General features: G+C 44.3%; 1 protein-coding gene across 6 annotated transcripts in view; it reads left to right on the forward strand.

Moving 5' to 3' along the window:
• Positions 1 to 11,293, forward strand: part of NDEL1 (nudE neurodevelopment protein 1 like 1) — a 43,501-nt gene that overhangs the window by 17,768 nt on the left and 14,440 nt on the right. For all 6 annotated transcript variants that reach the window (XR_007768731.1, XR_007768730.1, XM_050919400.1 and 3 more), the window contains exons 2-7: positions 1,078 to 1,175; positions 2,467 to 2,620; positions 4,247 to 4,395; positions 5,733 to 5,869; positions 8,506 to 8,679; positions 9,570 to 9,661. Coding sequence is in view for 4 of the 6 variants with exons in the window: in XM_050919400.1 (XP_050775357.1) it covers positions 1,090 to 1,175; positions 2,467 to 2,620; positions 4,247 to 4,395; positions 5,733 to 5,869; positions 8,506 to 8,679; positions 9,570 to 9,661 (792 nt within the window). In the remaining 2 variants the exon portion in view is untranslated. The remainder of the gene's footprint in view (positions 1 to 1,077; positions 1,176 to 2,466; positions 2,621 to 4,246; positions 4,396 to 5,732; positions 5,870 to 8,505; positions 8,680 to 9,569; positions 9,662 to 11,293) is intronic.

The following is an 11,293-nucleotide window of genomic DNA, read 5'->3' on the forward strand; positions in this document are numbered from 1 at the left end:
GGGACAGAGATGGATTGTCTATGTCTTTGTGCTCTTGAGCAGCTCTGTAGTACAAGGTGCACAGATCTGACAGTAACTAGTGCCATGTAATAAAGAGGTAGATGCTGCTGCTCAGAACCAGACTTCAGTGACACTGAAGAGTCTGGTAAATTTCCCTGTGCTATTGCCAGATAGTTTCCATTAAGAAGTGCATTTTTCATGCCCTGCTGAGTCAATTTCCAGCATAACCTTAGAGAGCTAACTTTCCTCCACCAATACAGCCCGATCCAAATGCCCTGGCAAGGGGAGCTTTGCCCTCTGAATGTCTTTAGACTAAAAACTTTGTTCCAGGATGGGCAGTTTAATCATAGAACAGACTCTAGCCCTTTCTACCTGTTTCTCATTTGATTTGGAAGGACTGAGTGAGTGAAATTAATTTGGTAACTACTTCTGTTACCTGAAAAATGTAAACCAGATCAAAACCAAATAGAACTCAAATTAGTGAAGGAAAAATAAATGGACTTTCCTTCCTGTATGGTTGGGCTGTCAGTCCTTAAAGGGGACAAATCTTTTTGCTAAGTGTGTGACTCTCATTAGCCTGATTAGGAATTATACTTTGCATCAAGGAGAGTGTTACCAACTCTAGACAAAATACCCGTCCTTTTAAAAACACTTATTTTAAGTGGATTAATATTAAAATTTGATGACTGCTAATTTTAAAACCAAGCCTTGTGGAAAGAGGTTCTAGATAAGTGTGTGAAGCTACTAACCCTTCAGCGCTAGGTTCAAAATATGACTAGAGTTTCTTCAATTTCTGGTCTCCATGTGTTCAGATCACAAACCATCACAAAACTATCCTATGAGTTGGAACAGCGGGCAGGCTGATGGCTGGTACTGGCCTGTCTGCACCGTGTCTGTCCATTCTCAGGGACTACTGGTGTCCGTTTCATGAACGCTGAATTCACTTGCAGTTCTCGGCAAGGCATAAAAACATCAAGAAAGGCCACAGTGATGGGGTCTCTCCAATGTTTAGCGGCAATACCAGGGATGTCCGGTTTGTCTTTGTCCTTAGTTTATTCCTGTGTTTGCCTTTTGCAGGTTTCATTGATCATGGACTGTGAAGAAATCCCAGATTTTTCGAGTCCAAAAGAAGAAACTGCATATTGGAAAGAGCTTTCCTTGAAGTATAAACAAAGGTATCATTTTGGATTCCTAGACCAGTGCTTACTGTTAGTTCTATCAGAACGTAGCTAATCAACCTGCCTCTCTGTGGGAGTTATGCTTTGATGAGTGTCAGGTGTGTCCAAATGAATTTCTTCATTTTCATCGTTAGACATGCCAGGTCAATCTGTAAGAGCCCACCGCTAGAAGCAGAGCATCTTCTGCATGGGCATTACCAACTTGAGAGCTCCAGGTTGTGGTTTGCAGCCTCCTAGGGCAGATTGTATGAATTTTTTGGCTACTATTGGCATTAGGAGGGCTGGCTTTGCGGCTTGGTATCTAAAACCCTGGAGAAATACTCTGCCTGATTCTGTGTTTCGGGGACCTCTGCCTGCTTTCCTCTGGAGTGTTGTCTTTCTGTTCTGCGTTACTGTCGCTGATTGCACAGGTGCAGCAAACAAAACTTCCTGCAGTCCCAATATGCACATCAGAGCCCAGGATGCTAATAAATTCACTTGCTTCCAGACCACTGAATGTATCAGACTGGCAGAACTGGCATATTTCACAGGGAGCGTCTGAAGGGACCTGGCGTCTCCTGAGCTGTTCTTGATTGTCAGAAAAAATTCAGGGGCTTGAGGGGTTAAGGAAAGCTTTGATTTCTGTACCCTTATAATTCACTTTCCTATAAACTTTGCTGCTTGTTGAGACCTGAGCTGTTAAGCATAGGGCAGATACAGACATGTCAGTGACGTGAATACAGTGGGTAGTGGCTACTTTTAGCTATTTAATACCTTGCAGTGGTGTGTGCTGGCTCCCTGCCTAAGTGGTTAATAACCTTAATGTTCTAGAAAAGGGTTGGGGTTTAATGTTACTTTGGTGTGACTGTATGGTATAGCAATATTGTTCTCTATTGTTAGACTGCATTCAGTCATATGTTTTTCAACTAAAACCAGATTAAAAATTTAGTGGCTAATACCAGATCTGCCCATGGAATGATTTAACAAATGCTAGCTGTGAAAGTTAATGAATAGAGAATTTTTGACAAACTCCTAATCATCCTATTAATGACCTTGGTGCATGGAATTGATTTTAAACATGTTTTTAATACAGCAGTTTGGGTGTTGCACAGAAATGAATTTCCTTTCCTAGCTGAACTTCATGTAACTCTTACCTTACCACAGTTCCCTTCTTCTCTTTAAAGAAATGCTGGTTATATGGGTCCTGTAATGTGCTGGAGATTCTTCCTGGGTTTAACTTTCGACAAGATCAGTGGGTTTATAACTTGAGAAGCTAAACCTATGACTGATATGAATCCTCTGCTTACAGTTTCCAGGAAGCACGTGAAGAACTGGCTGAATTCCAGGAGGGAAGCAGAGAATTGGAAGCTGAATTGGAGGCCCAGCTAGTGCAGGCTGAACAGAGGAATAGAGACTTGCAAGCAGATAACCAAAGACTGAAATATGAAGTGGAAACGTTAAAGGTATGGCAGTGTCTGTAATGGAATGGCCTCTTCTTGCAGGTAGTCAAAAGTGTGGTCCTAAATTGTCATTCAAAGCCTGTCTGGTCTGTATAGGTTTTATTTGGTAATTTAGTATGTGTGACCAGAATATAAAGGGAGGACAGCAGTCATATGTTTGAGATCCAGTTTTGAGTGTGACATATTCCCGATGGGTAAAACCAGGTATTTACCAGCCATCTTAGATGTCAGGTAAATTCATGGAGGAATTTGCTATGTTTCTTGGCCATGCAGCAGATTTGGGTTTTCGAAGACTTTGCCAGTTGGTGGATTTGTTGTTACTACAACAAGTTAATGTAGCTATGCGATGGACATACTACAGATCTGCTTGATTAGGCCATTGAATCATCTCGTTCATCATTTCAACAGTCGGATTGTGCAGCTAATTCTTGTGAATCAATGTGTTTTTTCCCAGGATGTCTTTAGTTTTGTGAGACTTGTAAGGCAGTTGAATACCTCTGACTTGTGCATGTCCTTCAGCAGAGATTTTAATAGTGTTCTGTAGAGTGTTCAGAAGCAATAGGCTTAAACTGCAGCAAGGGAGATTTAGGTTGGACATTAGGAAAAAGTTCCTAACTGTCAGGGTAGTTAAACACTGGAATAGATTGCCTAGGGAAGTTGTGGAATCTCCATCTCTGGAGATATTTAAGAGTAGGTTAGATAAATGTCTATCAGGGATGGTCTAGACAGTATTTGGTCCTGCCATGAGGGCAGGGGACTGGACTCGATGACCTCTCGAGGTCCCTTCCAGTCCTAGAGTCTATGAGATAATAGACTATTCTGATTAATGCACCTGGACCGATCTGTTCTCACCCTGCCCTGGGATCTTGGAGAGCACCATGGTTTGGTCCTGCTCTTGGAAACTTGATCGGGGGCAGGAGATAGGAATGTAGCTGGAAAGCATTGTGTTCTGAGCCAGGGCAAATGTGGTCTGTGGGATCTCTAATTATCTTATCCATTCCCTGTTACAGCTGTGAAATCTGCATGTACTTGAGGAGGCCAGTAGCTTCTTCAGGAAAGTCTCTAGCTGCCTCCTCAGAGTTGCGGACATTCTTAACCAACCAGACTGTCAGCCTCCACCTTCCAGTTTTTCCAGGTGAAGGTGCTGGAGTGAACTTCCCTGTGAAGTCAAGAAGCAGATTCCAGTGGCTCTTATTTTTGCTCAGCGGTGGGATTTCAGGCCTGTTCTTGTTGTAGCATGATGGTTGTCTGGAGTGTGGGAAACAGGCAGTCAGAATCCTCTTGAGCAGTTGTATTGCTTTCTGGCCACCTGTAGGTCTGCCGGGCCTCCCGGACCTGCCTTGCAGACTATTGAGAATGGAGGTTGATGAGTGTCTTTGGGAGAATAACCAGCTATTTGGTGACTAGATCCCTGCTGTGCACAGTGTTGGCTTTCTTTATTTCAGGGTGTGCAGGGCTGATGCTTAGTAAATATCCATGTTAATAATGGCGTTTCTATGTGCTACCACCAACAAACCCACACAGCTGACTGATTCTGGTGTGTTACTTTGTTCCCTCTTGTTTGGCTCTGGCTTGCTTCAGAAGGTTGTATATTAGCAACATTAATCTGGCTTCCCCTCTTATTTCCAGGAGAAACTTGAACACCAATATGCACAAAGTTACAAGCAAGTCTCGGTATTGGAAGATGACCTGAGTCAGACACGAGCCATTAAAGACCAGCTACACAAATATGTGAGGGAGCTGGAACAGGCCAACGACGACTTGGAGCGCGCTAAGAGGTGAAGGCTACAAACCGATTGTCTTGCTAGATCTTCCTCGAGTCATTTAGCTTCACAGCTCTTCACTGTCTCTAATGGATGTAACTTTCCATAAGGAGGGACACTAGATATTGTTGCACGGATGCAGTTAAAGCTGTATTGAGGCTCCAGCCCAGTCAGATGTCCAAGGCAGTTAGTCTCACTCACTTGTTAGCCCTGCAGTACAGCAAGAACCTAGAATCGGAGAGGTTAAGGCCAGAAGGGATCACCAGATCATCTAGTCTGACCTCCTGCATATCACAGGCTACTAAACCCCACCTGGTTACCCCGGTAGTGGGCCCAGTAACCTGGATTGTTGGAGAATTCTAAAGTATTCTACTTTGTGTAAATCAAGTGAGAAACAAGAGCAGTCATTTCCAGTCTAGTTTATGGATTCCTGAAAGATGAGAGCAGAGCATAAAAGCAAGCCTAGCCAGCATGCCAGGTTTGACATCAGCAGCTAGGTGACTCTCTCAGCATGCGTGTGATCCTTCCAGGACAAAGCCTCTTTCCAATAAGAAGCTAATACCTTATGCAGTCCCTTGTAAATAAAACAAGCCTAGGGAGTCTCTTCTTCCCTTATGAATAAGCATTGTGGCTGGCTGCAGGGAATGACTGTTCACTGGCCAAGAAGTGCATAAAACTAGCAAGAGTGCTGCTAGCAACACCCTGTTTGGAAAGTAACAAGCAGATCCTGCCTCGGTTTAACTGAATGGGAATGTTGCCAATGAGTTCAGTAGTAGCAGTATTAGGTCTCTGGCTATCTGGCATGGCAGACCCAGAGCTGAGGCCCTGATTTAGCAAGATGCTTGAGCACATGGCTAACTTTTTAAACATGTGAGTTATCCCATTGAAGTCAGTGGAATGGCTTGTGTGTTGTGTTAGTCATATGCTTAAGTACTTTACTGACTTGGGGCTTGAGTTAATATTCCAGTCCCACACTTGTCTTGGCTCGCTGAGTTATCACTGAGTTGGCTCGGTGCATGGAGGTGGTAGCACCTTGCAAGTCCTCTGGGTTATTGCAGAATGCTGCATTGATTGGCTCTGGTCGCTGAGCAGAAGGGAGAGAGAGTGGAGATCAGTACGTGGTGAGCTCTTACACAGCTGTGTTTTACGTCGCTTGAAGTCCAGCTGCTAGAGTTCTGTCCTGTCCAGCCTACACACCTCACTTCTGTGGCACTTAATGGTCTTTTCCAGGAAGCACTGGAAGAACTGTAAAGTTTTGGACTTTGCTTACCTTTTCCTTTTGTTGTTATGCTTTCCAATGTGCTTTATGTCAGCTGATCTGAAGAGCCTAATCTTTTGGATTTTGTTTCTAGGGCAACAATAGTTTCATTGGAAGACTTTGAACAAAGGCTGAACCAGGCTATTGAGAGAAATGCATTTTTAGAAAGTGAACTGGATGACAAGGAATCGTTGCTAGTTTCTGTACAGAGGTTAAAGGATGAAGCGAGAGGTACCGCTTGATTGATTAATTCTTTGGTTTAGTACATGGGTGGCTGCATAACAGAGATGTATTCTAACTACAGCTCATGTTTGTAAAACACCTAGAACAATGGGGCCCAAGCTGCTTGTGCAATGTTAATCTTCAATAATAATAATAATAATTTCTAGACAGTTAAGGGGAATAAAGAAATCTCATCCGGTGAGTGCGGGGAAAATACCATCAAATCCATTCAGGATTTTTTAAATATATGAGTGCTGCAGGAGAATTCAAATTCCAAATGAAAACTGAGTTAAGCACAGATCTGTGTGTCAAATGCTTCCATTAACCAGGCTCTGTGTATGTTGTTGGGGAGATTTGAGGGTGGGATTAGACATGGAAATAAATGCTAACTAACCTTGTGAAATTCTCCACTGTCCTCTGTAATCCTCTTGGCAGTTGCCTGGTTTATGGAAGATATCCCAGAAAGGATTGCAATGAGACTTGTGGGATTACTGCTGTTACATTCTGGGACATCTTCAGTAAACCAGGAATTCCCAAAAGGATTTCACCGAGAAGTAGGTAGGGAAGAATATCAAAAGGCTGGTTGAAATGAGTTTCTCTGATAAATGGCATCCCAAAGCCTGGTTAGTAGGGTCACTCAGTTCACAAATCTGTGCTTGACATCACTCATGTTTTATTGATACAAACATGGAGTTGTCTCTGACAGCAAAGACAAAAAGGAAGACCAAATGTTTTTGTCTAACGAAACATACAAATCACAACTTACAGTAAGAGCAGTAATAATGAAACTCATGGCAAATCTTCAGGAACATCTGAATGATCGATATTAAGTACCCAGTTGCAAAATGGGCTGAACAAAGTGTTCAACTTCTTTAAAATAGAAGAAGAAAAACAAGCAAACAAACAAAACCATATTATTTTCTGGCCAGCAGTCAGATACATTAGTTGTTTAAAAAATTGCTGCTCTCACTCAAATACAAAACTTCTGACTCTTCAAACCTGTGTATCTGGGCAGGTTTTCATTTTTGCTTTGCAGTTTGCCTTTGAAAACACCTCTAAAAGTGTGTGGCATTTTAAAAACTCTAATGTGCAACACGTTTTGTTTTGGCTTTTTCTGACAGTCCACTTGAGAAACCAATGGCCTGTGAAAAATCTAATTGGTTTGCCTAAAATAAAAATGGAAAACTACGTTCACACTTTATTTAAAAATAACACCTTCCCATTTATTATTTATTATTAATTTGCATTATCATAGCGTCTAAAGCCTCTTGCCGATTTTGGTGCCCCATTGTGCCAGGCACTAGACATATGTATAACAAGAGACTAAAATCTAAATAGATAAGACAGAAAAAGGGAGGTGGAGGAAAAAGATGCACAGAAAGGGGAGGTGTCACACAAAAGGTCACTGGAAGAGTTGGGAATAGACCCAGGTCTCCTGACTCCCTGTCCACTGGATTACGCTGCCTTTCCAATGCCAAGACATTCTCAATTTCTTAACAGCCCTTTTGCTTGGTGTCTGGGGGTTTAGTGGGCAAACCAAGGGGTTTTGCCCTCTTGGCAAGATCATTCAGGAAGTTAGATGCCCAACTGCTTTCTCCACCTACCTCCCTTTAAATTAGCGCCTATTATGTTTTTAGTTTGATACTAGAAGTGTAGGGCATAGAAGCACATCCAGGGACATTCAGCCCTGGTTGTTAAAAGAACAGTAAGTCTGCGAGACAAGTCACATAAAGGGTGAGACAAACATGCTGTTTGTCATGCAATATCTGGGCCACAACGGAGGCCACTTAGGTGAAACCATATCCAGGTCACCTAGGTGGCACTGTGTTTTCTGCTTGGGAATTTCTGGGGGTCCAGTGAAGAATGGCCTTTGTGAGTTTCCTCGCTTGCATTTATCTTTGCTGTCACTGTTAGGTCACAGGTGGAGCTGTTGGCCAGAAGCACCTTTGTGTTTGAAGCGATAGCTCTCTCCAGCTCTGGCACAGAGTTGTCCATGCCTTTGTGACCTCCCAAGAGGTTATTGTAATGCACTCTACACAGGATCACCCGATGACTACACACAATTGCAGCTGGGGCAGAACACAGGAGTCTGTTTACTTAGCTGTGCTGGCTCTAAGGAGCCTATTCCATTGATGTGGTGAAGACTCCGCTGGCTACCTGTTCACTGCCAGTTGCAATGGGAGGGTTGATTTTGAGCTATAAACACCCTATGCAGTTTGGCTCATACCTGCGAGAGGGGCCACCTCTCCCCTGCAATGTCACAGCACTTGATCAGCTGGTTGGCTCTTGCTTAGGGTGTCCTTAGGGTTTCTAGAGTTGAATGGCTGGAGGGCATTTTCAGCGGCAGCCTTATGGCTGAAGAATCTGCTTCCCCTCACCGCCATGTCTGAAAGGCCAGTATCTGTTGACCTTCAGGGCATAGTGCAAAGCCCAGTTGTTTGCTCAGGCTCTTAGATGAGAAGCTGATGGTGAAGTACGTTTGTTTGGTGAGGGTTGAGTCTTCATTTAGCGTGGCCTTGGGGAGCCCATGTTGGATTGTGTTAAGAATGCCATGTACGTGCCCCCAGGGATGACCGCGGTGCTATATTTTTAACCATCAAGCCATAAATATGAAATGTTTGTGTTTTTCTTTTTCCAACCTCCAGACTTACGGCAAGAGTTAGCTGTCCGAGAAAGGCAACAGGAGGTCACCAGGAAGTCTGCTCCTAGTTCTCCGACTCTAGACTGTGAAAAGATGGATTCCGCTGTCCAGGCATCTCTCTCTTTGCCAGCCACGCCTGTTGGAAAAGGATCAGAGAATAGCTTTCCTTCCCCAAAAGGTGAGCAGTGCAGCAGGGGCGGTTGTGTGGGAACACGGAACTGTGCTGACATACAGCACTCACACCAGGTCAGTAGCACTCTTGGGTAAACTTAGGAACCTATAGGCACCAAGTACTCTGCAGCAAGTTGTGCCTAAAAGCTACATCTCCTTCAGCCTGCTAGAAATTCTGTGGCAGCTTCAGGTAAATTCAGGAGTAGAGTTTTGAATTAATATGGAAGTGACTCAGCTCTGCCTTTGGGTTTAATTTGATATTGCGTTCAATTTTCTTTACCCTGCCTTTGAGTATTCAGTATGCTGCAGATTTTTGCACTGACAATGCAAAAGAGGGTGGTCAAGGTTGGGTATCGTGACCTATTTCTCTGGTGGTCATTTTAGCAGAAAGATCCTACTATCTCCGACTGTCTTCCCACAACGCTGATAATTTAAACTAGGTCTCCGAGTGACTGTGATGAGATGCTGCTGTCAATGCACACCTCTGAGCACCTGTTCCCATTGCAGATTCTGGGAGACAGCACAGCACTGGTTTACACTCATTTCATGTGTGGCAGGATGTTCATAATGATAAGGGCTAATAACATAATTTAAAAACATAAAAAAGAAGTTGATTCCACAGCACAGCTCTGTGGCAGGGGATGCATTGTGCAGCCAGCTCCGCAGCTGGGGAATGCACAAACCCTTGTTATAGGCAGAGTGCAGTGAAAGCAGACAGCTGGTATAAATTAAGCTGGTTATCCCACAGTGTGAGTATTATAGGGGGCTAGCAGCATGGGGAGCCGTGCTGGGGTGGAATTTTAGATTTCCCCTTTCATGCAGAAGTTAGTTTATTGAATTTGCTATTTTAAACTTCCAAGAAGCATCCCATATAATGAAGTGCTTTTATGTTTGCAGCTATACCAAATGGGTTTGGTACCAGCCCCCTAACTCCTTCTGCTAGAATATCGGCACTGAACATTGTGGGGGATCTCTTACGGAAAGTCGGGGTAAGTGCCTTGTCCTATAGGACCCACGTTTTTGCTGTGATCGACCCGAGCTTTAGGACTGTTTGCTGCCAGTTGCAGTCATGTCAGACGTGTCTAGAAGGGATTGTGGGGCCATGCCTCTGCACAGTCCCACTTTAGCCTTCGAGGGATCTCTCACATCATGCTCTGGGAGTGCTGCACGTGTGACAGGGAGGCCTTCAGTCAGAGAGTCCCAGGTGTAAACAAGGGATTGGGATTCCTAGTACTACACTAGTGTGCTGGGGTTGGCGTGTGGGCACCCAACTGTGGGACTGGGCACCCTAAATGGATTGCTTACATTTGAATATTGAGCCCACAGGATCACACCAGCTGTCTCGCAAGGGGCTGCAGGCACAGTGCAGATTGACCTTCCCTAGTGTGGCGGGCGTAGTGTATATTCCAGCTGTTTGAGCCGCTGCCCCTCTCTCCCCAACCTGCTGCAGCTGTTTTAAAAAACCAGAATAACCAGGGAGCCCTTAGATAAGAGAGTGACAAAGTGCAGAGCAGTTTCTGATCAGACTCATTTCTCAGAGTTGTATGCGGCCTATGTGAGGCTGTTGAACAGGCAATAGAATAAGCCAGGAGAGAGCCAGATATTCCCCACGGTGCAGTTGGTAGGGAAGTGAAATGTTTGAGCTATTAAATGGATTACAACTATAAGTGGAGGAGAAATGGTTTAAACATCTGCTGCTTAGGGCACCGGGCTCACTAATATAATGAGGACATGGCTGTACTTGCTCTGAGTCATAAAAAACTTGTTTGTATGCTTGTGCCTCAGTGCACAGTGTCAAGGTTTCAAGCTACAGCCAGGACACGGTGTCTAAGGTTAGAATCTAGCCCTTGGGGCTGATTTTCATCCATCTCTTTTGCTTAATCTGCTGTGAATACTATTAGCCACAATCAGGGAAATCATTTTAGCAAAGGTAAAATTAAAAATCCAGTTGTTGCCTGTGAGCTTCTGGCTAGTTAGGGCAGGCAGGAGTAAGAATCAGTGTGGGTTGTAGAGGAGTTTATTTGCAATCGACGAGCTTCCTGATTATTCTGAGAGAGCTGGAGTCCATAAATAAGCAGACATCTTTTCCAGCCCACTCTTAGAAACCCAGCCCACCCACTGTGTAAAGTCTCAACTCACCCCTGTCTTTATGAATAGTAAGAAAAATTTTGGCTCAGAACGTCTTCTTGGGCTTGGCTTCTTCTAGGGGTTCCTCCTTCGGGACTGCTCAGCCCACACTCTAGATCCCCTCTGTCTCACTGCGAGCCCCTCTCACCTCTCTTACATCTGGGTGGGTAATGAGTCACTTGCCTCAGTGAACCAGCAGAGCCCACCTAACCCTTAAACTTCCAGCACGAGAAGTAGGGTCTCGTCTTGTGCTGAATGCACCCCAAAGTGAGGTTAGCTGGGACTTTCAGCACCTTAGCTCTTCTTGGTGTTACTGCTCCCCTGTCTCTTTATTGGCTCTAGTTAAAAACCCAGATTCCCCCAGTATGGCACACCCCGATAAGGCTGGCCAGCTGTGCAGTGCTGGCTATTGTCTTTGCTTCTAGGTTGTCACAGTGTCGATACATCTGTTTATCTACTCCTGTACTCTTGCCATCCCTGCCTTTCAGCTACGT

This window comes from Gopherus flavomarginatus, chromosome 12, assembly GCF_025201925.1.
Source record: "Gopherus flavomarginatus isolate rGopFla2 chromosome 12, rGopFla2.mat.asm, whole genome shotgun sequence".
NCBI classification, from domain to species: domain Eukaryota; kingdom Metazoa; phylum Chordata; order Testudines; family Testudinidae; genus Gopherus; species Gopherus flavomarginatus.